Source organism: Calidris pugnax, unplaced genomic scaffold, assembly GCF_001431845.1.
Source record: "Calidris pugnax isolate Ruff unplaced genomic scaffold, ASM143184v1 scaffold147, whole genome shotgun sequence".
NCBI classification, from domain to species: Eukaryota; Metazoa; Chordata; class Aves; order Charadriiformes; family Scolopacidae; genus Calidris; species Calidris pugnax.
The window spans coordinates 6,691,180-6,717,849 of NW_015092359.1; the positions used below are offsets into that span (position 1 = coordinate 6,691,180).

The 26,670-nt window shown below is 42.7% G+C and overlaps 1 protein-coding gene across 4 annotated transcripts in view; it reads left to right on the forward strand.

Moving 5' to 3' along the window:
- Positions 1-26,670, forward strand: part of SPTBN1 (spectrin, beta, non-erythrocytic 1) — a 137,745-nt gene that overhangs the window by 48,962 nt on the left and 62,113 nt on the right. The window contains exon 1 of one of the 4 annotated variants that reach the window (XM_014962417.1): positions 8,147-8,546. The exons of 2 other annotated variants lie outside the window; for them this stretch is intronic. In XM_014962417.1, the coding sequence (XP_014817903.1) occupies positions 8,438-8,546 (109 nt within the window). In that variant the 5' untranslated portion in view covers positions 8,147-8,437. Of the gene's footprint in view, positions 1-8,146; positions 8,547-26,670 lie in introns of those variants that run through there. One more of the 4 variants, XM_014962418.1, reaches the window with a different exon arrangement.

The window sequence follows — 26,670 nt, forward strand, 5'->3', positions numbered from 1 at the left end:
AGTGAGATGCAGCGTTCTGCATCAGCTGAAGCAGGGACAGGCAAGCCCAGCCGGGAGAGGCAGGGTAGGATTTGTGAAGGAGAGTAAAACACTCTGGCTGCACCAGCTGCTCAAAGAAAGGAAAAATACCTACTGTGAGAGAGCTCTCACTAACTCCATGGAGGTTAAGCCAGGTGCAATAGTAGAGCTGGCATAAAATCATGCTGAAGTTGGTGATTTAGGAGGAGACCTACCAGCCAGATTGCCAGACATTCTCCCTCAGCTTCTGTGAGACCATGCTGACTTACAGCTGGGAATCTGACCTGTAGTGGGAAACCTGAAGGCTGAAGACTATAGTATTCTTTTTTTGTTGGAATCAGTCTTTTGGGGATATTTAATACGCAGAAACCATGGGATAACTAGTAACGAGCCTTCGTTGAAATTATGAGATGGTTTCTATAAACAAGTAATCCTTTCCGTTAGTGACTCAGCAAAATATCTAAAAACAATGTGCCAATAATGACAATAATTTTTTAAAAAATGTATTATTTTTATCAAGGATGAGGCTGGCTGGAGTTGCATTTCAAAACCTAGTTGTAAGCTTATAATTAAGTATTTTCACAAAAAATGCGTATGCAGAAGAGAATGTTCTCATCTCATGTCTTTAGCATCTAGCTAGCGATGTTTCTGTATTTATTTTATTTATTCAGCCAAATCTGCAATTTGTTGCTTGGATACTGCATGAACGCACTCCCTGAAGTGTAAATAATGTCTAGCAGAGCATACTGCAAAGCAAAATTCAATACAGGATTAAAAAATGTTTACTAATTTTTGTTAACCTTGGAGCTCTTCTAATGGGGAAAGACTAGTGATGAAATAATTCTCTCAGATCAGAGCTTTGATTCTTATCTTGAGGTAATATCCTGGAGAGATATAAACCCAGATTGCCTTGAGACAAATTGCCTTGATGGGGGTGGAGGCAAAATGACCAGTAACAGGGATGACGACCAGACAAGTAGAAAGGATGATGAAAGTCCACTTCCAAGTTCCGCTTTTTTAGTTCCTAGCATTCTTCCTAAGAATTTTTAACTCTTCTAGTGAGCAATGCAAACAATACTATTTTTTTGCCAGCTGCTTTCTATGTGTATGTTGTACAATGATTTTTTTTAAGTTTTGCTTCCTTTAAATGTTATGAAGCCTTTAAGGTGGATGGGTGTCAAATGTAGGCAGTGTTTGTACATGTAAGTGTATGATATATTATTGTATTTATATATTCTGTACATTATGTAAAAATGAAATGTGGTTTGGTCTGGAATAATAGCTTCATAAGTTTGAGACTTGTCAATTGATCACAAAGCTCTTCTGCAGAGATAGGCAATTCCTAGATGGGGAGGTTGTGTGGGTGAGATTTGATGAAAGAAGAATTTTTTGAAATAAGCAAACAGATGTCTCTTATGTTGGCTTTTAAAATAAGGCTTTCAGCTCATGTCTCTGCATCTAGTATGTTGTTTTTTGAAAAAGTAACCTTCCAACATTTTTTTTTTTCCTATATTTTCGTTGTCTTTCATTTTAAATGTACTACAGGATCAGCACTAAGCCTGTACTACCTCAGCTTTTCTGGAACTTTGTTGCTTAGGTATAAGAGGATCTAAAATTCTGTAGGGAGCCCAGTTAACTTCAGAGGTTTCTAATTTCGGGGCTCAAACTCTTCCAGTTAGGGAACTGGCAAAATGGAGAGGTACTTTTTTATTCCTCACCCCTAAACTGACCACATGTGAATGTGGTGGTCACAACTGGAATAGTTTGTATGCTTTTTTGTTCTGTCTATGTGAAGCAAAGGAAATAGTAGAAATAAATACTCTGGCTTATGGAGATTTGTAAAGATCAGCCTGTTCTACTTGTTGTTTTCACCCAATTTCCATTTTGGTCAGGAGATTGAGTTTTCATGCCTCAGTGATTATGGTGTAGCAACACTGCATCTTCTGTGTTCATGGTCAAACTGGAAAAAAAAGAAAATGGTGCAAGAGGAGGAAAATTAAAATGAAGGTGGGAATCTCTCTCTCCTATGTATAAACATAGATGCAATTCAGAGAATGAAAAGAGGGAGAGGCAATGAAAATAATTCCAGCTTCTAAAAAAGCACATTAAAAAACCCGTAAAAATTATTTTCTGGATGAAAATCACAAGTGCTTTCATGCCAAAATGTCACAGGAAGTGCCTAAATTGAGTGCATACCTGTGTACCATGCATTATTTTAATAGACTTTTTAAGGGTTATTCATCTAAGTCAGGCAGCAGACCAAGTGCATTTCATGGGCTATGAACAAAACCTGTGAATGTAGCTGTTACAGGTTTTCAGAGATGCCTTCCCTGCTCCCATGAGTTGATGGAGCATGGGAAGCAGTACGGTTTGGAAGAACTCATTTGGACTCAAATGCAAACCAACACAAACCATGATTTTTTCCAGGCTCGAGTGGCTCATACAGCTCTCTGCTGCAGGCTCTCCTGGCGAGTCTTCCACTGCCGCAGTAAGCAAGGACACGCTGTTACAAAAGTCATGTCAACTTTCCTGTTAATCTGGGACTTGTGTAAACTGAAACCTGAAACCAAGTGGAATTGACCCAGTTTCAGTAATAAATTGATATTCTGGCCTGATTTGTAAAAAGATTCTCAACGGTTTTGTGCTGCTTTGGTCTCAGACGTCACAATATACAGATTTATCTTGAGCCCAAAGCTGGTTTGTGCCTGGGACTCGGTGCGGAGCCTGGACATGGCGAAAGGAACACATGTGAACAGATCCTTGTGTAATAAAAATCCTTGTCTCTTGCTTTTTAATCTGCCCCTTTCCCTTACGTTTTGATTGGGTTGGCTCTCCCACGCCTGTGTGAGTCACAGAGAATATACCTGGATGAGACTTGGAGGACCAAATGCCTTGGTGTTTGCCACTGACCTAAAATCCCCTTTAAACAGAAAAATTGAAATACTTTATGAAATAGAAATATTACTTAAGAGCAGATCTCTTGTTTTGTTTCTATTTATTTCACTTTCTTCTGAGAGAGTGGCTAAGTATTGCAGGAAATGGCAGGCTTATAAGATGAATGGTTCTGTTCCCACTAATAGCTGCAGAAAAGGTAATTAATTTGGCGTGTTAATTTCTGCTTAGTGTGTGAGCTGCTTCTCTCTGTGCTCCAGCATATTAGATATGAACTAGAGGTAGAGAAGACCTAACTCTTCAGGATCAATGTCATGCAAATTGTCAAATATGATAAAAATAACCATTCTAGAGCAATCCACAGCAAACCCCATCTTTCTTTACTCTATTGCGTATATAGGGAGAGATTGTGGTTTTACTATGTAGATAGCGTGGGGGGGTGTCAGCAGAAGAAAAAAGGCAAACCTGATTACGAGTTGTCAGTTCCTAGCTATTCCGTGGAGGGGATGTGTAAGAACTTTACCCTCTTTCAGCACAAGAGCAAATGTTATGTGATTTCTGTGGCATTTTAGATTAATAACTCATCCTTTTTATCTTGTAATTTTTTTTTAGTTAGTCACCAACTAGAGAATTTACAAGAGCAAATAAGAGTAAAGAGGAAAGACAAGGGTGATGATTAACCAGATTCATAATTATTATAAGCCCTGGTATATATTCTGTTTCCCATTAGAAAGATAATTGTCTTTCATGGAGCTGTAAAATCGCATCTTTCTTTCAGAACACAACAGCATAAAGCATGCGTGTATTTCATGGTACCCAGGGAACATTTTGTGCATTGCTTTCTTGTTTTTTTTTTTACATATGCATGAAGTTGAATGTATTTCGAGGGTGGGCCTTTTTTGGGCATCCACTGCACGTACAATCTTCATTGCTACCTAGTAAAGCCAGTCTATATTGGTTGACTTTATTAGTGGAAGATAGTGTATACTGATGGATGGATGAGGTTTTCAGGGAATTTCTAGCTATTACAAATGCTAGTGGGGTTGTGTGAGTAATAGTAGAGCTGCACACTGAGCAGTCATCTTCTGCAAAAGAGTTATGAACGGGACCCTTAGCCTGGAATTTCTTAGAGGATTTTTTGTCTATACTTTTTTTGAGGATTTTTTTTTTTTAAAAGGGATTTCTTTTGGCTGAGAAAAGCAATAGTTTTGTTCAGTCTTAGAAACGTTGACAGTTAGGAATTTGGATGGTAACTTCACTAAATCTAACATTAGTTTCTTCCTTACAAACGTTAGTGTTTTCCTTTGTGGTAGGAACTCATTCAGCAGCAGATGTGAACACAGATCCTGGGACAGGTCCTTTTCTGTTCTGGGGTAAGCAGTTGCCTCCAGATGTTATTTGTACATTAATATTATTACTGTAATCAACCTCTTGTTCTCCTTGAGGCTTTGCGAAGCTCTGGTCATGTCAACTAAGGCGCACTTTGCCTTATGGTTAAGTGGATCATCCTTTGCGTTTGGATTTGCTCTTAACAAGTACACAAATAACACAAGCCATCATTACTAGTCAAGTACTATGGGAGAGGCACAATACAAAGGATGCAAGCAAAAATTATTTCACAGCTCTGGGAGAAAAGTGAGAACAAAATTCAGAAGGGGGAAAAAAACCCAACGAAACCCTTCCTCCCTGAAATACTAAATATATGATTTGACCCTTATTTTTCTCCAACAATGTAATTAGCCGTCAAGTTACACTTGGACTGGTGCTAAAAGTTACCAATGGCCTTCAAAGTATTATTCTCCTCCATAACATATTATCTAATTAGTCTGGTCAAGGGCTTAGTCTAATAATTAGGGAAACAGTGAAAAGAAGTAGAAACCAGGTATAAGAAAGGGCTTTGCATGTGTAATCAATTCTGTACATTGCTGCATAGTGGCAGTAAACAGGTCTCAGGTTTGCTAATTTGGAGTCAACAACAAATGAATGTATTAGGATTGAATGCATTAGAAATGGGGACTGGCAGAACGCCCCTTCTTGAGAAGCCTTGCTACGTACAGTGTAGAGTTTCACAAATACAGACAGATCCCCATTTTGCTTTGCTCTTCCTGCTGAATTACCACCAACCTGTGAAGTGGAGCCTTCACAGTGTGTGCCGGGGCCCAGCAGAGCAGCAGTGATGCTTCGGCAGAGGAGCCAGCAGCACCTGGTGATACGGGCCGTCCCCGGGAGCTGGTACCATCATTAACAAAGTCTGTCACATCTGGTGTCTGGGGACCTGTTCTTCAGCCCAAATGCCGGTCTGGATGGCAGCTGTGAGGTCAGAATTTCACAGGGAGTGCTGCCGAGTTCTCCACAACGTGTCAGGGTCTTGGGTCTCTGTTTTTCAAACCTCAAACAAAATAAGCTCAGTTTAAACACAGATTCTTTCCCTTTGCGTTTCCCCCTGTGTGCCAGGTAGGCTGCGCTGCTCTGTACCTGCTGCAATTCCTGCTCTTTTTAAGGTAGCTTTTAGTGCTGCTGAGCAGGCCAGAACTGGGGGAGGGGGGGGACAACACACGGAATGGAGACATGAACAAAAAAACCTCAAACCACAGCTTTTGTTCAGTATTTCTTGGGAATCTTCAGCTTACCAGATTCAGTTGTCCCACAAGGGACAATCTGAAGTGCAACTGTGTATATGTGGTGTTAATGTTTATTAAATTAATGTTTATTAAAGCCAAATGATTATTTTTAGTTTTTAATGCTTTGCTTTTGTAATATTTTACTTAGTGATCTTTTTAATAACGGCCATGTGCATTAGTGTGTCCCCTGCCAAAGCTGTTGGGAAGGCGTTCAGCTCGGGAAGAGTACCTGTCTCCTGATTTATGGCCTCCATGGCGTTAAAAATGCTCCAGCTCTCCCGTCAGTCACTTGGACTTTAGTTCTACCTTCTGAGCTCACATAGCAACACCTGTTTGCTCAAGGAGGGACAGCAATGAGCTGATATGCCTGCAGGTAGGGCCTGGCTGCCTGCCTGCTCTCCAGGGGAAGGGTTTCCTTTAATTATAACACAGGTCAGGCGTTGCAGGCAGAAGCTGCCGTTGGTAGAGAGCTGCAGGAAAAAAAATTTTGTGATGGAAATAAGCCTGTACTTGTGTGTTGGGTAAAACATGCTCCTTGAGCTTTGGGCAAGTTCGCATTTGTATATTAATGGCTCGGTTGACTGAGCTCTGTTCCTGTAAATTTTGGAGCCTTTCCTGTCAATTTTTCTGTTGTCCTTCTTCCCTCCCACCCCCCAGCCTGGAAATCCCCCATGGCCACAACTGCAGTGGGTCCCTGCGTGCTGGAGGGACAGCCAGCAACACACAGATTGTCAGGGGAAGGTTTAGGAGGAAAGGGGGACTGCCGTGACACATCAACGTGTTGTTGTCTGGAAAGCAGCAGCCTGCCGGGGGTCTTCCTCAGACCCCCCTTCCCTTGCAAACTGCTTCTAGGGTACAAGCTGCAGGATCTGGGTCCCCCTGCCCAGCGACGTTCCAGCTGCCCCCGCCAACAATCATTTTCTTTGCCAATGATGCAAAATCTAGTGTGGGCAGTCGAATTGTCTTTAGTGGCACAAGTGTAGATAGTGCTGAAAAAGTTGAAGGCCAACTTTCAAAAGAGTTTTAGGCTCTACTTGAGGTCTGCTGTAGCACCAAAAGTCTTGTGTAAATACAGTTATATTCATATAAAGGGGTTCACTGATATACGCTAGTAAAGGTATATCAACATAATAGGAAACATTCAATATAGTTGAAAGCCATAAGTATTCTGAGTGTAGTTATGATCACGGGAGCGATGTGCCAGGAATCTTCAACAGTCCATGTGTTTTTGGAAATCCCAACTTCAGTTGGGAAGTGTGGACTTCCATCACTTCTCTCTAAATTAGCAGTGTTCGTGGTTGGACTTCTTGCACGTGTGTTCCCTGTTGTGTTGGTAATGGCTGAATTTCCACCTTATCCTAGCAGGAGCTAGGGCTGTAGCAAGTCAGTGGGAGTGGACTGAGTTTCTCCCACAGAAATTGCCCCCACGTAAGTTACTATGTGACTAAAAACCTATGAAATTACAGTATCAAAACAAGGGGAACATTTTTAAATGTTTAATGAGGGGATAGAGTGAGAGAAGAAGAGAACATGGATTCGGTTGGAAAGGAATTTGGAAGTGCAAGAAGAACGTGGATTCGGTTGGAAAGGAATTTGGAAGTGCAAGAAAAGAAAATATTTGTGTGACTATTATCAGCAGTTTTAAAGATGAACAGGCAAATGCAACATACTGAGAATATGAAGGTGGAATTCACCTTTTAATTTCACTTATGCTTAAGTGAGATCCAGGAGCTCAGGCCCCTCAGGGAAAACTGACATCCTCTGTTTAATACCATCTGCAGTAACTGAAGTCTAGTGCCTCGCCCTGCTGCTGCTGTTGTGCACATTTATATTACAGCAGGGTGTTCGGGTGCCAGTCAGGGGCAAGGCACCCTTATTTATGTTACAGCCCTCCCCCTCCAGTGCATAGCCCGGGCAACCATTAATCTTGCAGTAATACCCAGCATGCTGATAAAGGAACAAGGAGCCGCAGACATAGGAGTTGTCAAAATCCTCAATATTGACGAGTGACCTAAAATGAAGCGACAGGAATTGGCCGTTTCAGGAACCTTTTGACAAAGCTCTGACTTGTTCCCGGTGTGCTGGAGCGTACATCCTCCCGCCTCCCCTCCTCGCCCGTTGCTAAATCCCCAGTGAGCGCTGCCGTCTGCCTGCCTGTGGCACCTCTCCCAGCAAACAGGTAAATAAAGCGCCCTCCTTTTCACGCGATAGTAATCTGAGACTTTTCCGTTACATGAGGCTCTCCACAAAAGATTGTAATTCCACCGGCAGGACGATACCACCGCCGGGTGCTGGGAGCAGCGGGCTGGGGACCCTGCTGCCCCCCTCGCCTCCCGGGGCGGAAGAGCTTGCTGCGGCTTCACATGAGCCATCCTGCCCTTCCTTCCCCTGCTCCGCCGCCCCTTCGCCCTTGGTACAGCCTTCCTTTCCTCCTCCGTGCTGTATGGTAATGGAGTGACATCAGCCCGCGGCCGGGCGGCTGCCGATGATATTACAAACAGCAGGAAGGTCTGAGGTGTGTACGCGTCTCCCGGGACACGCACTGGTGAGGACGGCGACGCGTGGCTCCGTGCTGCCCGTGCTCTGGGCCGAATCGCAGGCTTGCCTTCGCTTGAGGAGCCAAGCAAGCTTTTGACACTGGTTTGGAGCACTTGAGAGTTGCGTTTAAGCCGAGCAGGGGAGAAAGAAACAACGGCGTGGTGCTTTAAGTTTGAATCTGTTACAGACAATTTACCGCCCACCCACACGGCTGGATTTTGAACCGGAGCTGTTATTTACTTAGGGCTCAGTTGAGCGCATTTTCTCTAGGGACTGAAGCCAAACTACTGGGAAAGCTGAGGTTTACTTGGATGTATCGTAGAGATACCTGTGGTTCCTTTATGCTGCGGTTCACGTGTTACCTATAAATGGAATTACAAAAATCAACTGGTATGCCCGGGCCGTTGTCCCCAGGATACGCAGCTCAGGCGCCGTACAACTATAACCAGTTAGAAGGAAGGTTCAAGCAGTTACAAGGTAAGTCTGTGCTGCTTTTTTTTTGTTTTTGTAGGTGTTGCTATGATATGATCCCTGTACACATGTTAGTTTGGGCCTGTTTTCATTGCACCAAGGTGTTAATGAGAGAGACTAAAAGTGGTGTTACAGGAAAAAAGCTTTGTGTTCTTTTAAGAGATACCGTGTGGCTTTTATCTCTCTGAAGGTGTCCTCAGTCTTTCACAGCCTTAAGATGCATGTCCAGCCTCTGGGCGACTCAGCATTACAGATGAGGACTAACCCAGACCAAGTCACTTAGAACAGTAAGGAGAGGAGGAAGTGGTCTCTCTATTTATTTTATCCTTAAATAAAATACAGTCATAACTCTGGAAATTAATGATAAAATCCTAGTTTTGTTTCAGTGCAGTTTGCAGTGTGAGAGCCCTTTCTAGATCCCTGTGTACCTCCTGTAAAGGCGGGTGGCTTAACTTCTTCAAATGAGGAACGGTTGCATAATTTCCAAACGAATTAATTTGCACATGATAGAAGGTCTCCGAGAAAACATTCATGTACTTTAGCATTTCCGATTTTCTTCATTTTTATTACTCCGCTTTTAGACAGGGAGAATGTCCTTTAATGCCTTTGCATTAAATTCTCTATCTGTGGGAGAAAACAGATGTTTCTTTTGGGAAATGGTCCCGTACTCTCTGAAGGGCCAGCCTCTGTCCTGTGCTGGAAACCCAGACTGTTAGCAGTGCCGCAGAGAAGGACTGTGCCCAGCGGCTCGCCGCCCCAGCCGGGGTAAAACAAGCTCTGCTGTTTCTCTATGTAAGGCATGTCCCAGGGATGAATGAAATACAGCATTACGGTTTCAAAATAAAAAAGAATTCTTCACCAAAACCAAAGCTTATCATCCTCCTCCACATGCGTTTGACTCTGTAAATAATCCCAGAGCAGTACAGTGAAGTTCAGCCTTTCTGTGCATGTGTCTTATTTTACTCTGGTCTGGGCCACAAGTGTGGTTCTGTGGTTCATGTCTTGGGGGTTGGAAGAGCCTGGTTAGTGCAAAGAATATTTGTATTTGTTGGCTTATGGAGGAAGGGAAAAAAAACCCTTTAATTCATAGTACTTTATCTTGTAAAATGGCTCAGGGTAATGGCTGCATACTGGTACTGGATATAATAAGATAAAATGAGAGCATCTTAAACACTGGCAACATGGACATTCTTCAGGCAAGGTATAGAAAATCCAGGCTCCAAACTTGCAAGTGGGGGAATACGTTAGAGGCTTTATCCTGGACATCTGTCAGACCTTGGACTGCAGTGCTTGCTTTAAAAAGATCGAGGTAGGTTTGTGGCACTGGAAAAAAAATACTGGCTCATGCCTCTTTCACTGCTGGTTAAGTTAGCAGTCCAAAGAAGGCAGATTTTATCATTTTCAGGGTCACTGCTTCAGGAATCCATTATCTGTGTGTTTACATCACGTTGAAAGAGGAAAGCAGACCGCAGTTTTGAAAGCACAGAAAGTGAGTTTTCCCTTCAGTGGAATGTACTGTGGTGACTTAAAAACAATAACTGCAATGCTTTTCCTAAACGTACTGCAGTTTCCCCTGACAAAAGAGGTAAAATACCATGAATTCTTCTTCAAGTGTAAGGAAGGACTTTGCAGTAAACCACCCCATAGCTGTTTACTGGAATTGCAGAGAAGGTAGGCAGTTGCCGATAGTGCTGCGGATGATCCTGTTCAGGGTGGAGCTTAGGTACAGGAAATGTTTTAAATTACATACTAGATACTCCATGAAATGCTAGATAACCACACAAATCATTGTGTGCTGTAAAGGGAGTGGCTTTACTCTGCTGACACAGAAGGTATCTTTGGAGTAACGGCTGTTTGTTTGAAGAATATCTAAAAAGCCATTGATTTGTCGTCATAAGATTTCAAGGTGATTCTTGCCCTCTTGCTGGAAGACTCTGGTGAAAACTTTGGGTGTTCTGCGACACCGGGCATTGCTCAGTGCATCCGGACACAGACCTAGCAAGGTTGAGTTGAATGTATGTAATCTTTTTAAATTACAAATTTATCACCGGTTTTTCCTTTTTGACGGTGGTGGTGTGCAAACAAGTAAGAGCGGGTATGTTTCCAACATTCTTCAGTCTCTGCTAAGAAGCTTTCCTGCCTTTTTATTTTTGTGTTTTCCTTCTTTATAGCTGTCTTTTGCCCATCCTGCCCCTGCCACAGCCTCCACTCATGTTTTTCACGCATTGAATTTGCCCTTAATTTTTCACAATTCCTAGAGATTTCGTGTTAATCCAGAGCTTTGCACTAGGTTGTAGCAAGGTGCTGTTCAGATCTAGTGCAGGTTGGGAGTCTTCCTCAAAAAAATCACTCAGGAGCACATTGTTTTGACTAAAACAACACAGTAAGTACCTAGGCCTTGTACAAAGGAGAAGTGTGAATCAGCAAGGAGCACAGGACAACTCTCTCTGATCTCCTCTTTCCTAAGGTAGACAATACACTAGATTTGGCATTGGTAGCTTCACATGAAAAGAGGAACCAATCTATTTCTGTCCCAGAATGCTGGGGACAAAGAAAGTTCACCTCAGAAGCAACCACCTAGGCGTTCCTACATTTCACCTCTTTAAAGTGCCTTGAAGTGGTGATTGTAAGGAAACTCTGTTGTTCGACTAGATGATGATTGTGGAGTGTTTAAGCAGATTTTCCTGTCCCACTGGGGTGTATAAGCCTATGCAAGTTGTGGGAATACACTGAGGGGACCAGACTGGCTCCCGGGAAGGCTCACCTTGCAGGAGATCCCAGCTCCCATTTGCCTTGATGGGCCAGAGGGAAGCAGGGTTTAGCATACTCAGTCCTAGTGAGAATGTCAGCACAGGTGTGGGGAGAAAAATGCTTCAGCACGTTCTGTTTCCTTTATTACGTTTCGGTAAGTTCTTATTATGGTTAGTTCACCCAGTCCTGGAATGATAAGTGAGAGATTGTATCAGTGGTTGCTATCATCTTAAACCTAGGTGTGGAGTTTTGGTTCTCATGGCCACTGGCTCAGTAGAAAGGGATCATGTTGCAGGGCTGGAGTAGCTCTCTGCAAGTAAAGGCAGGGCCCCCAGACTGGTTTGTGGAAGACACATTGCCATGTAGCTTGTGCAGGGTAAGTTAGTGGAGAAAGTTTGTCCTGCTCGGTTGAGGAATTAAATGAAAAGCAAACCAGATATGTTATAATTATAAAACAAGGCTGTCACCTGTGCTGCATTCATGTGGCCGGATCTTGTGGATTGGCTTGGCACGGCTATAGGATTTGGCAGGAAGAGGTTAATGCAGGTTAGGAATTTGGAAGGAGATCCCTGCAGATGTATCACCTTCCACAGCTGAAGGCAGTGAGTGTCAGTGCCACGGGGAAGCTGTCACCAGCCCAGAGAAGCAGCTATCATCGCCGCTCATGGCCTCCTTCCCACCCGCTTAACAGGACACTGTGGTATTTATTAACATTTCTGGTATTTGGTAGCTTGCTGGCTTTATTGGCTCCTGCAGTGTAACTGGGAAGTTGGGTCTCAGCTCTAAGGCAGTGCCTTAGGTGTGAAATTTCCAGTGGTAATTACAAATGTAAAATCCTGGGGGATGGGGACCAGCGAGATCAGTGCTGCTGATAAATCCCCAGAGGAGAGCCAGCTTTCAAAGGAGCTCTGTGATGCACCGTGCGGTGTGGTACATTTTGATTTTGTTTATTTTTTTAATGTTGCATTTCAGATTGGAAACTCTTCATTTTTAGTGGGAGCCTGATGTATTTTGGTGACCAGGCTGCCTGAGCAGAAGTGCCTTTATTTTATTACTACTTTTGACCCATGTTATGATTTGAAAAACTGGACACCTAATGTAGTGACCACTGGAATAAGGCTGCAGGAGGGGTGAGCTGTCTTTCAGAGCTTTTTAAGCCACCTTTAGATCAGTTCTAAACTTGTTTCATGGGGACTGACTGCACACTGGCTACACAGCCCTACCTGCACCAGAAAACAAAATACAGTTGTATGAATGAATATCCTAAGTGTCTGAGGCAAAACCCTTGCTCTGATGTCAGTGTCCTTCAGCAGGGGAGCTCCTTGGCTGTGTAATCCTCTGATCTGCAATGACCTGAGTAGCGTTGGTCCGAGTTCCAGTTTGGCTTAAAAAGAGAGACATGCAGTTTCTATTTTTAAATAGTCAATGATAATTGGCTTTGGTAATACAGGGATCTGTATGCATAGATTGGTTCCCATCCAGACTACAGAACAGCCGGAAAATGTTCCCGTTTGTTTTTCTATTCTGAAGCAAGACTTCCCCCCAGCTTTTCCTGCAAGATAATTTTAGCCCCAAATCCCTATGTCTGAGGGTGGGCAGGGGGCTCCCACTGCAGAGCTTGCAGGAATTGCTGAGGGACTGCAGGCAGTAGGGCAGCGAGATCTGCTACGCCCAGGATCCTCACAAGTTAGTGGGTGCTCTTTGAAAAAGCTCTCAGTTTCAACAGCTGTCTTCCTTGTTGTAAGATTTACCTTTTAAAGGATTTCAGTATCTTTTGAGCAGTGATCTGCATAGCTACAGGCAGTCATTAGTAAAGCAAAGGATATCCTACTTTGTCTACCAAATTGGTCACTGGCATTTCTTGTCCTGGTAATTTCTGTTCAAGGTGAAATTCGGGAAGGCTGAGTTTCATTCCAGATGAAATGTGTTTGGTTTACCTGGATTTTTCTTTTTCTTCCTGTCAGACCCATTGAAGTTGCAAATATTACTGTGGCAATTTTTTCTTGATTTTCTGCTGTCTGCAACTCTTCCAATGCCTGCATGTGTCACAGCATACATCCTTCTGGTTTCGGTGAACGCCTGAGCACAAGCTATGTGGTTGGGAGCCCTGTCAGATTTGCAAAAGTGTCAGATTTGCACTCAAAATGTGGTGTTTTGAATGTGCGTTTCTGTGATAGCTGGGCCCTTATTCTTTCCAATGTGAAGATCCCTGCAAACGTATCTGAATCCTAGGCTCAGTTTTAGGGCTGTTTCAGCCATCTGCAACAAAGATGGTAGCTGAATATTGGTGAAAGTCTTGTCTGTCTAGAAGTACTTCAAATGTGCAGGTTATAAAAGCGATCTTGCCAACTAACTGAGTGTATCATGTAGGGATTTAACTTGAATTGACTGGGAAAGTGTTGTAACTAATATGTCCAGGTTCTTCATTAAGATGGACATTTGCACCAGATCACTTGCCAGGACATGTATTTTTCTACACGTAAACACAACTGGTCGAATTTAAACTCTTTGTGTGTCCCCTTGTAGCACAGAACTGGTGCAGAGAAACACAATGACACAAAGCTACTCAGAGCTGCCTTATCATTTCTGCCCTTTACAGAACTCAAAGCCTATAGTTAACATTGTAGGAGCTGTGGAATGACACACAAACACTGTTATTTATTCCTAGTCCTAAATAGTGCATCAGGGGGCAGGGAATCTGTGTTTCATGCCCTTTCTTTGGACAGAGACTGATGAGGTGAGTACAGTCAGAAGTGAAATCTGTGTTTTAGTGACCACACGTGTTGTCTGTTAATTTTGTTACATATAGACTATCTAACTTTCTCTCCACACTCCTAAACTTTTTGCGTAGATGATGTTTAGCAAAGCCATGGAAGAAGGTTTTGCAGAAGGTTTTCAAGTTGTTTTGTCATGAAGGATAAACTTCAAAAACACCCAGGAACTTAACAAAAGCCTTCAAACCCTTCACTCCTATTATCTCCCAATCTTGATGTTAAGCCTCCCCCTCCCCCAAACTAAACGTGAGATTCTTGTGAAAGACTTTCAACATGAACAGTGAGAAATAAAGTCTACCATTATTTTGTATTTTCCCTGTTTAAAGGGCTATGCAGGACAATATGGCAACTCCATCGTTCTCGCTGGATAAACTGTTACCATGGCTAAAGATGAAATGAGGACTAAGAAGTTTCTCATTGTTAGAGAAATAAATCGGATTTTGATAATGCCATAGCTACTGGAAACAACATTTTTGTCCCAAATTCCTGCTTTCTCTTTCAAAAAGCTCTGAAATTTCTTTTATGTCTTTAGAATTTCCAGAAATGTACCTTTTCTGGTTATAGGTTTTGTTATTTTTGAAGATATGGAAAGCAAGTTAAAAGAGCACAGGGTAAGGTACTTCTGCTAATATGGTCAGTGTTGATACAGTTGAAAAAGTAAATGTTTAAATTAGATTTAGCTACTCATTGAAATAACTCTGAAAAATCACAACTCTGAGCTGTTGCCCCAGGTTTTCTGTAGTCTTGTTCTCTTCAATTTAGATTATGCTTGCAATATTTCTTTCTTAACTACGTACAGAAGAAAATTTTAAACCAAACGGAAAACTTCAGGCTGTGGAGCATGATTTTGTTTAAAAAAAGGGCAATTCTGATGTCCTTTTTGTGGTTCTGAAGTTGTGAGGTAAACAAAGCTTGTAAGCAGATATTTTCACATGGGACAGTAAGGTATTTTGAATACCCTGGAGGTGATTTGTTGCCAGGCTTAGAACAGTAAAATGATTTGTGTGATGTACTTAATTGGTGTAAATCCCCTTAGCTCTGGAAATCTGCTAGCGCGGGAACTGGTCCCTTTGTGTTTCTGCATCGGATGTCTCAAATAAGCTAAATGTCACAGACCATCCCTATGTTTCATAGGTATGTTGTAACCATGTAGGAGTACAGGCTCCCATTCCAAATATTTTTCCTATCCAAGAGCCCTATTCAAATTGATTGTGGGGTTTGCCTTTAACTTCTGTGGAAAGTGGGGCAATAAAAAAAGACTACAGGCGGAGATGAAAGTGGTGATAAAAAGCCAGAACAATGGTAGGCTTTCATTCCCGAGTTCTTTCTCAAAGAAAGATTTCCTCCTTTTTCTTCTTTGTTTCTTTCTGTCTTTCTGTTGGGTGCATAATTTGACTATTAAAGTGGATTAAATGCTACCTAAGCTATGAAGAAATGGTGAAGAAAAATCAAATTACAGGTTTGCAACATGATTCACAAAATCCCCATTTCCTATTCCCTGTACTAAACTATTCTTCTGGGATATCTCAGCACAGGACATGAGGTTTGTAGGTGCACCCCTTCTGCTCAGAGTCTGAATTTCATGTAAGAATTCATCGAAAGAGTATTTGATTACTGACAGCTCTGATGGTCTTTTTGTTCCTGTTTAAGTTGAATTGTGAAGCATTAAGTATCAGCTATTAAATAGCAGGGTATGACAATGACATAATTTTTCCTTGTGTGAGAATGAATTATCTTAATTGAATAGACAGGTTTGGGAAAACAGTTAAGCCAAATATTAGGAATTAGTCTCCATTAACTTTAAAAGCTGTGGTGAAGGAGATAGAATAAAAATAAATAAGATGGTTTAGAATCTGCTTTGCTCTTCCCACAAGAGGTCAAATCTGGAATTTCATTTGGAAATTTATGTCTGTGGCTGGCAGGAAATGGTCCTTTCCCCAGTGGCGTCATCCAAGTGAAGTAACGTAGCGACTCTGAACATGAAAATTGTTTAGCACGTCTTAGGTAAACAGCTGCTCTCCCAACTCAAAATTAGTCCTTTCAAAGTAGAGGTCATTCGTGGAGAGAGTGAGAAACTTGTGGATTTTTCTGCCTTCCACCAGTTCTGAAATTGAGTACAAGAGTAAGGTGGTGGCCTGGCGAGCAGAAGCAGAGAATAACATGTGTGCTCCCCGTGGGAGCAGGGGTGCTTTGGAGGAGGAGGGCCTTGCTCTTAACTCAGCTCTGAACATATAATTTTATTCACATCCTAAACGTAGTTAGCACCCGAAGTAATTCTGGCCCTACTGTCTTTCGTGATAGCCTGCATGTAATTAAGGAGGGCATGTGAGCCTAAAATCGCTTACTGCTCCTAAAAACACATACAGCTGAATCCTTGCATTTCTTTCAGAGGAGAAGAGACAAGAGGGATGGTGACCACTCATGCTTGTGACTTTTGATGTGGAGTCTAAGGTCGCGGTGGCTGGGAGAGCCCACATTGACACAAAAGACCTTGTACACTTGCTGCTGGAACAAGGGTATCCCGGGCTGAGAGCCTCCTTTGTTGAAAGAGAGCTACTGTAGCCAAACTAATATTAACCAGTCTCGTAGCCGTGCTGAATGCCCTACTGTTACACTCAGAAAGAAGCTTAGAGAAAAAGGCCCTTCAGTTTTTGAGGGGAACAGTACAGTTTAGCAGACACGCAGGCAGTCACTGCGGCATAGTCTAGGGGCCACGCTCGTAGCTTTTCAAAGGTCTTGTGAAAGACCTGGCATTACCAAGTGGCCTTTTCATGAGATAACTGAAATGCTGATAATTCCGTGTTCAGTCAAGTTTAGTTTGCTCATGAAAATACGAGCTGGAACTCTTGAAAACACGGTTACACATACACGACAAACTTACACTGGATACGGTCAGTTTTCTGTTGGAGGTGTAATGGGTAGAATGCAGTCTTGCACTGGTTTTAGTGAAACTGTATTAAGGTTATTGGGAGAGACAAGAGATCATAAATATGTTTTCTTGTTTGCAGGTTTCAAACGCTTTCTATGCTAGCAAACAGGAAAAGGATAATCCCAAATGGCACCGCACAGGAATCATATTTGTTGTCCCTTGCAAACATCTCTGCCTCGGATGTTGTCAAAATGGCCGGGCATATGTTTCTGAGGATTGTTTTGGTTTTGGCTTTAGTTTCTTTAAGTTTTCTTGTCAGTTTTATATCTATCAGACCTGAGTTTTCAGGTAGAAGAGGCAGAGAATGACATACCAAAGAGGCAGTGAAGAAAGCATGGTGGCAAGGTACAAAAATGATCTGTATTACTGCAGCACCCTGGTCGCAAGCAAGGAGAGGCCTTGTGCCTGCAAAGATCAAACAAAACAATACGTTGTTACTAAGAGATTTAAGAGTTTATCTGAACAAAATAAATGCTGGCTGCCCAGATTTTTCTTGGAAAAAACCTCTTGGTTTTAATAGAGATATCTAAACCTAACTTAATGGCTTGACAAACTTCCGAAAATCAGCCAATATGCAGAGCCCACTTCTCAGATAATCTAAACCTGTCAAAGGCAGTGGAACAGCACGAGGGTACGCTGCTGAGGGACCCACCTGGGGGATATTTCCTCTCAAATTCAGGCCTATTCCTGCATTCTTCTCAAATAACGACTGCTCTTTGTTTTCAGCTTCTCCATGCTGATACTCTATGTTGTGTTCAGTCTTCGCCTTCCAAAAAACCCAAAAGTCCAGTTCTTTGTGTTCATTTTGTCCAGGCAGTGTTTACAGCTTTTGAAAACATGATCTGATTATGATTTGGTTCTAAGAAAAAAGGAAAGCGAAAACATGACTGTCTCATCTGTAGTCAGCTAACTTTAGTTTGCTTTGGGTAATAATTAATTCCACATCTAATTTAGTATCTTTCCATGGTTATTACCAGGGAAGCTAGACTTGCTCTGGTCTAGAATGGCAATGGCCGTTTTTTCAGGGCGTGTTCCCCTTTTCAGCTTTAGCAGATTGTGTGGCAATGTACAATTGCTCTGAAATTGCAGATGTGACTGTACTATAACATGAGTAATAGCCTATTATGGAATAGCAATTAAGTAAGGCTCTGAATAAATAGGGGAGGTGTCTAAAAGTATCAGATGTTGGTTGCATCCTGAACTTCTGACCTTTCTGTTATTCTCAGGCATGGGGAGTTCAATAATTTGGGTTAACCCTACCTTTAACTGCCAAGTGTCTCGAGTTGTTTGACTGGAAGTAATTGCTTGGAAGAGCAGTGTCTGCACCCACAGTGCAGGTGGGTGCACCCCCTCTCTTGGCCCGCTGTGCCAAGGGGGCTGTGCTGCACCCCTGCGTACTGGGGCTGGAGGTGCTGACAGAAGCCATGGGGTACATGGTGGTTCTTCCTGTGAATGGATGACATCTAATTCGATGGAGGCTCTAATCTTGAGCCCAGAGGAGAAGGAAAGGGGATAGGGAACTATTTTAGCTATGGCTGTGGAACTGTATTTCCTTTTTCAGAGGTGAATTGCACCCTGTTCCCTTTCTCTGTCTTAGAATCATAGAACCATAGAATGGTTTGGGTTGGAAGGGACCTCAAAGATCATCGAGCTCCAACCCCTCTGCCCTGGGCAGGGACACCTCCCACCAGAGCAGGTTGCTCAAGACCCCATCCAGCCTGGCCTTGAACCCCTCCAGGGATGGGGCAGCCACAGCTTCTCTGGGCAACCTCTTCCAGTGCCTCACCACCCTCACAGTAAAGAATTTCTTCCTGAGATCTAGTCTAAATCTCCCCTCTTCCAATTTAAAACCGTTTCCCCTTGTCCTATCACTACACCTCCTGACAAAGAGTCCTTCTCCAGCTCTTCTGTAGGCTCCCTTCAGGTATTGAAAGGCCGCTATAAGGTCTCCCCGGAGCCTTCTCTTCTCCAGGCTGAACAATCCCAGCTCCCTCAGCCTGTCTTCATAGGAGAGGTGCTCCAGCCCTCTGAGCATCTTCGTGGCCCTCCGCTGCACCTGTTCCAGCAGGTCCATGTCCTTTCTGTGTTGAGGACTCCAGAGCTGGACACAGAGCTCCAGGTGGGGTCTCACGAGCACAGAGCAGAGGGGCAGAATCCCCTCCCTGGCCCTGCTGGCCACACTTCTCCTGATGCAGCCCAGGACACGGTGGGCTCTCTGGGCTGCCAGCACACGCTGCCGGCTCATGTTGAGCTTCTTGTCCATAAGCACTCCCAAGTCCTTCTCCTCAGGGCTGCTCTCCAGTCATTCTCCACCCAACCTGTATTTGTGCTTGGGGTTGCCACGTCCCAGGTGCAGGACCCTGCACTTGGCTTGGTTGAACCTCATGCAATTTGCACGAGCCCATTTCTCCTGCCTTCCCAGGTCCCTCTGGGTGGCATCCCTTCCCTCCAGCGTGTCAACTGCCCCACTGAGCTTGGTGTCATCAGCAAACTTGCTGAGGGTGCACTCTATCCCACTGTCCATGTCTCCAACAAAGATGTTAAATAGCACTGGTCCCAGTACCTACCCCTGAGGAACACCACTCGTTACTGGCCACCACCTGGACATTGAGCCGTTGACTGCCACCCTTTGGGTGCAGCCGTCCAGCCAGCTCCTTATCCACCGAGTGGTCCATCCATCGAATCCATGAGTTTCCAATTTTGAGACCAGGATGTTGTGTGGGACAGTGTCAAATGCTTTGCATAAGTCCAGGTAGATGACATCAGTTGCTCTTCACAGGCTTTGTTCGCCCAGTGAGATAGATGTGAGTTGCACTTCATCCTCGTGGTCTTACCTGGTAACAGGAAGGTGTGTTTCACATGACAAGGAAGTCATTTTAGAAAATTAATGATTCCCGTAGACAATTTCCTGACTGTTTTCCAAGTAATGTCCTGGCCAGTGTGACTTCTAGAGGTGCACTGTTAATCCAGCAGCCTCTGATAGTAGATTATGTCTGTATAGCAGAGCTGGCTGCATCTGGACATGATTGTTGGTAGCTGTTCCTAAATCCTTATGGAATGAGTTCACAGAGCAAGACATGGAAGTTATCGCACATTTTTTTCTGTAAATCTGCCGCTGCTCACATATTATTAAATCCTTCTCTCTCTGTTTCTCCCCCCAAATAAATATCTTAGTAATGATGCCTGATAGGGTATGTTGTCAAATCCCCATGATATAAATCCTTATTTCCTGAACATTTGTTCTTAACAAGTGAGTTGCACCAATATTTGCCAGATCATTGACGCTAATGATGCCCTGTGGCATTTGAAAGGTGCTTAGGTACTCTCTGCGCCGTGGGGCCAACCCTATTCCCACCAGTTCCTCACTGCAGGTATTTTTTTTCTAAATAAAAGCAGCCTCAAGTTGTCGTGGAGAACAGACAACATTTAAGGACCCCTAATATGTAAAATCTTCACCTGTGCCAATGCCAGCCAGTTCCTAGCAGTTTTTGAGTGTAAGTTTGTGAACTACCTAACGTCAGAACACATTTTTATTTCTGTGCTACATAAATCAGCTCTCCCTTTTGCTTCAGCTCAGGTGGCCAAGTTCAAAAGCATTTCCTTGGCACCAGCTGCAGGTCACTGTGGACTTCATATTCAGAAGTGTATTGATGGAGCTTTTTCTTAGGCAGAAACATCTTGTGTATTTGAGTTAGGCTGAAGTGTACTCCAGGTTTGCAGACCTAAAAATCAGTGAGTTGTCATGTCTCAGACTTCAGGAGTACACCAATAAGACACACACAGCCTGTGTAAGATGCCATAAACACATTTTCATGCCTGTATACACATGTATCTGTGTGATTTGGCTCTGAAGGGGTGTAAGATGCATATAAGTGCACAAATAGTCTTAGTTCACAGAGCCTGTTCCCATATGTAAGGCAATGTGCAATAGTTCTGTGCTTAACTAATACCTGATTCATTTTTAATAACGTTAACATTACATTAACAGACAGTTGAGAGCATAAATCAGATAATTAGGTTTCAGAAGTTCTTGTGTTCTGCATTTCCTTTATTAATTGCCATAATTTATAGACTATTCTTCCTTTTTTTTAGTAGGAAAAAACCCCCCAAAACCCAAAAAACCCCAAAACAACAACACTATTTCACATTTTGAGGGAGGGAAGAACCCAGAATACAGAGCCCATGTGTGATGTGATTAAGGAGGCATCAGTGAAATAACTTTGATCAGGAGTGTGCTTTGATCAGGGGGTGCTTCTTGTATTGATTATGCTGATCTGATGATGTTTGGCACTTAATTTTCTCAGTGTGCAAAAAATTAAACAACGTAAGGGAAGGTGAATTATTGGGCGTTCTTCTGGGTAGCTTTGACAGAAACGCACCTTTGTACCCATATAGAGCTTTTCAGTTTGCGTAGTCGATGCATTGCACAATCAGAACCACTCACAAATCCGCTTTTAAAACTAGAAAAACAAGTGGTGTTTCTGGATGAAGGTACACATTTAAGGTGTTCAAAATACAATTTTACCTAGCAAATTCCTTTAAATTTGCGTCACCTTTTAAATCTCAGAGAGATCTTTGAAAGTTTCAAACAAAGGGTTGGTTTTTTTTCTGGTACTGCTTTGAAAGTTATTACATGGGCAGGAAATACTGTGCTGGAAAGGTGTCTTTTTCCCCTCACTCTTGCATAACTCCAAAAGCTAAAATGATTTTGCTTAAACATGCCACATTGTCCCACAAAAGCAGATCCACAAATGACCTTTGGATTGGAATCAAACAAACCAGCAGGAAAATTTTGAAGTGAGGAATTAGAATGTATGTTCAACTTGTTTGTGCCTTAGAAGTCCCAAGAAAGCGGGTATGGCATGGAAAGAAAGAGTTATTATTATTATTATTATTATTATTTGGATTATCACATGGATTTCTTAAAAGAGAACTTTAATATATGGAGTCACTGGACTTTTTGTGTGAAAGTTTACGTTGTTCAGTTTTCTGGAGCTTTTCTTAGGCAAGTAACAGGTGAAGGCGTCAGTTTTACCAGTTTCAAAAGACAACTACTCCAGGACTTCAGCTGGACCTCTGCGGGATGGGTTTGTGTATTAGAGCCAGAGAAGATTAGGGATTTTTCCTCTAATGCTTCTTATTAGCAGTTTGTTTCAAATCTCATTAAAATGAATTCATTTTTTAAAGTCCCTTCTTAGAAATAACTGCATGTTATAATTACCATGATTCCTTCAGTTATATAAGTGATTTTTATTGTAATCTACGGTATTTTTATTGCTGTTTCATTCATTCAGCTTTCACCTTTGGGATTTAGTTTAGATCTCAGGCTTGCTGAGCCATGGCCTGGCTTATCTGTGGTATTACTGCTTTTATTCGGCAACCTGTCAGTACAGCATAGTGCGTCTGACTCTACAATATAGCATGCAATTAACAGGAGGAAATTATTGTGTGACCATGGAAACCGGATGAACTGAACACATTGCTCAGCAAGGCTATGAAATCAGCTATTATTAGTCCCTGATCAGCACAGTGGTTCTTCAAATACATGTTCTTCCATTTAAAATATTTATGTGATAATGAAAATTATAATTTAACAGCAGTTATTTATGATCATAACATCTCTCAGCACCGAGATTTAATATTTTGAAAGAATTAAATGCATTCATCATAGATTTATTTATTTTCAGTTCATGCTTTTTTGTCATTAAAGGCAAATTAGATTTAAACATGAAACCAACAAAGGTTTGGCGTTTCTTTCATCTGTTCTTTCTGATTGCAATGAGTTTTTAAAGAAGCACACTTAAAACACAGCACAGTTTCCACTTTTGTCTCCATGTAATGTCTCAACTTGTACCGTAGATGAAAGAAAAGACCTACAGCTCTCTGAAATCCCTCACTGGGATTCCATAGGGATACCAGCAGTTTGGTTTTCTGGCCTGTTTAAGGTAGCTAAAATTCATAGAATCACAGAGTACTTTAGGTTGAAAGAGATGCCAGTTTATTTGGTCCAACACACCTGCTCAAAGCAGGGTCAACTTCAATGTTAGATCAGGTTTCTTAAGGAGCCATACCAGTGAGATTTGAATAACCCTGAGGTGGAGCTCCCACAGCATCTGGGGAGTCTAGTGTCTGAACACCCTCATGGTGAAAGCTTTCTTTTTGATCTCCCATGAGAATTTCCCTCGCTTGGCTACATCCAGGAGGTCTCCCTCCTCCAGGGTGGTATGTGCCGCTGCAAGCTTCTGTCCACGCTGCCTGGGTTTGCTCTGTAAAAGATGGGTTTCAGCATCTTCACAGTGAATATTGAGTCCTGATGCCCATCCTTTATTGACTCAGCTCTGCTTAACAGTTGCAATTTCATATTTCCCAATATCTAAAGAAGGAGGATCCCAGACAGGTCACAGAGTTGGACTGTAGAAATAGCAGATTGCCAGTAGCCTTGTGCGAAAACTGTTGCATTACCTGCAGCTGCTGGGAAGAGGTAGAAGCGCTGAAAGGAAAAGAGAACAATAATATTAATCATAATACCCCAACCAAACAAAACCCAACCTCATCCTTCCTAGCCTTGTTTTTCCTCCAACAGACAAATGGGAGTCTACTGTAAAAACTTTTTCGTTCTGCCGTGTTCAACAGGAAGAAATAATATGGATCTTGTGTAGTGAAGTACCTGGCATGTTCTCTGCTGGTGCCAAGCCTTGCTCTCACCTGCTAGCGCTGCTAATCAAGTGGTTTAGACAAGTATGGAAAATAACAGTGCTGTCCACCCTCCAGGGACCCCTAGCACTTCCCTACATTACACTAGTAATGTTTTTTAAAGAAAACTGCAAAGCCCCCACAAGGTTGTATGTCACTTGAAATGCTGCAGTGACCTCAGGTTTCCGTTGCTCTGTGGGAGCGTCAGTGTTCTGGGACAGGCCAATGCTTTTTCCATGTTCCTTTTCATGAGGTGATTTTTCTGTTATGCAAAGGGGAAGAATGGCACCAAGTGTCAACCAGTAACATCAGATCAGCCAGAAGGCATCTGTGTCCTTCTGTGTTAAATGTAGACAACACTGAAGTATTTTTCATGCTGTTTTTGGAAGGAGGTCCATTTGAACTCTGCACTGCACGGTCCTTAGGCCGTAAAGTTGTTCCTTTATTCAACTGTACTTTTGCTATTTTGTTGTAAAAATGGTTTTGTAACATCTCTCTCCACCTATGGTTTGGAGACTAGGCCTTTAATCCTCCTGAACATTTTTCTCATTATGAACTTCAGTAATGTGAGTGGTTATATTTAAACCGGGGCAGACTTTGGTGTTTAAAGCTGAAGATAAGTGTGGATGTTTCCAAGAGCAGCACCTGGAAGTGTTAAACCATTTTAATCATCCACTGGAAGGGTTGCATTTCTGTAGCTGCTTTGCATTTTATACAGCAAAACAAGAAGTCAGCTGGTATCCTGGAGTACCAGGGGGAAAAAAAAAGCTGAATGGTTAATGTTTATGGAATGGGCTGTGTGGCATGGTGTTTTCCATGACCAGGGAGCTGGTCATCATGCATGAGATAGATAGGTAATTATGTGTTCCAGTTTTCCTGAAATTAAACAAACAGTTCACATAACTTGCACCAAAGTAGGGAAAACCAAGCCCGTATTTTCTCCAAATCTGAATAAATATGTCATCTTCGTCTTCTTAATTAAAACTAGCTAACTAAATAACTAACTAAATAAATAAAAATAGGCGGAGTTCTTCCAGCAGTTTAATCTGTTAAACCCGGGTGACTTTTATATTTCATTTATTTGCTGTGGGCGACTTTACAGCAACATTTTGCAGATGAACATAATCATGCTTCTACAAAAATCCGAAGCTGGCTTTCAGGAGGTTTATTTCTGTATTGCTGACACCAAAATGCCGTAAATGCTGTATAAAAATAAAGACAATGAAGGGACCTGCCCTTCCACACCCTGTAGTGCTTGGCTGGCTACTGGATATTGTTCTGAGCATCATTTTATTGTGTGAGTGAGGTTTAGTGACATCAAAGAGAGAAAGCAGCAGAATTGTTTTTTCCACAGGCTGCATTATGTAGCTTTCCCTTTTTTCGTTTCAGAGCATTTTCAGCAGTGAAAGTAGTCACATGCTGTAATATTTAGTAGAGAGGGTAGATATTTAATAGGATTTAGAAGCCGGCTGGTACTTCCTAGTAAAAGAGAATGGATTGCTGAACACACCCCTGACTTCTGAACAATAGTCTCTCTGTAGCAGAGTTGGGAAAGCAGCGAGGATTTTGCTGCTAATGAAAATCATCAGCTAAACACAGCATGAACAAAATCACCTTGTTGCATTGTCATCTTTCATATTTGCATTTGTTCTTGTCTAAGTCATGTTCAAGCATGTAAAAGTTCTGGTGTAATCGCACCGTTTTCGATAGGTAAGTCACTCCACAGATTACTTTATGCAATAAAATAATCATACTAAATACATCACTATGCATCAAACCATCATATGGTTGCATCAAAACCATCATCTGCAGTCATTCCTCCATGTTAAACTCTTTGCAAGACTGAAGTAAAAATGGAGATGTGTTTCTAAGCATTGGACCCGCAGGTATCACGTTCTCTGTGTTAAGATGTAAGTTTGATGTCCTCTGGGTTTCATTCTAGGTTGTTGCTTGCCATTGCACATGCGTGTTATGGACTTCTGTCCTCTGCATTAAACAAATTTTTTACCATTTTCATCAACTCCTGTTTTCAGTCCTGACCCATTATCTGCAGCTGGAGAAAAGCAGCACCCGCTGTTCAGTTTTCTTTCCTTACTACGAATGGGGAGATAGTCAAAGGACACTTGAATGTTAAGTTAAACTAATTTTATTTCATAGAATCATAGAATCATAGACTCATAGAATGGTTTGGGTTGGAAGGGACCTCAAAGATCATCGAGTTCCAACCCCCTGCCCTGGGCAGGGACACCTCCCACCAGACCAGGTTGCTCCAAGCCCCATCCAGCCTGGCCTTGAACCCCTCCAGGGATGGGGCAGCCACAGCTTCCCTGGTCAACCTGTTCCAGTGCCTCACCACCCTCATAGTAAAAAATTTCTTCCTGATATCTAATCTGAATCTTTTTTCTTCCAATTTAAAACCGTTTCCCCTATCCTTGCCTCTTCCAACAGGCACCTGTCTCCATTCCTCTCTGTTCCTTGTGTCACCTCCCTCTGCTACAGGGGTCTGCAGAGCCTGATACCATATGTCTAACACCCCCTCCTGACTGGGTGATCCTTCCTGCTTCCATCGTTTTTTTCCCTGTTGACCAATTCCAATATATTTTAATTTAGAGCGTACCTGACTGTGCATTGTTCCCTCTGGGCTTCTTACTGCCACATGTACTAATATAGTGTGTACTGGGACCATGTGCAAAAGCCATCATTTCGTGCATGTTTATCCAAGCAGATGTTTCTCTCCTTAGCTGATGTGATACAGATACAGAGAGGTACCTTTTTCCCCTCTGGGTTCCATGTAGTGTTGCATCAGTCGACTGGGGAGTGTTGCCATGCAGCCCCACAGGCAGTCCGTCCCACAGAGGCTGCCAGCTGAGGATCTCACCCTGCTCGGCTGGCAGGAGCACACAAAACCCCGTCTCAGCCTTCCTCCCCGGCGTGGATTGCAGGCCAGGGCTGCTGGTAGTCCCCGGACTTCCTCTGAGCATGC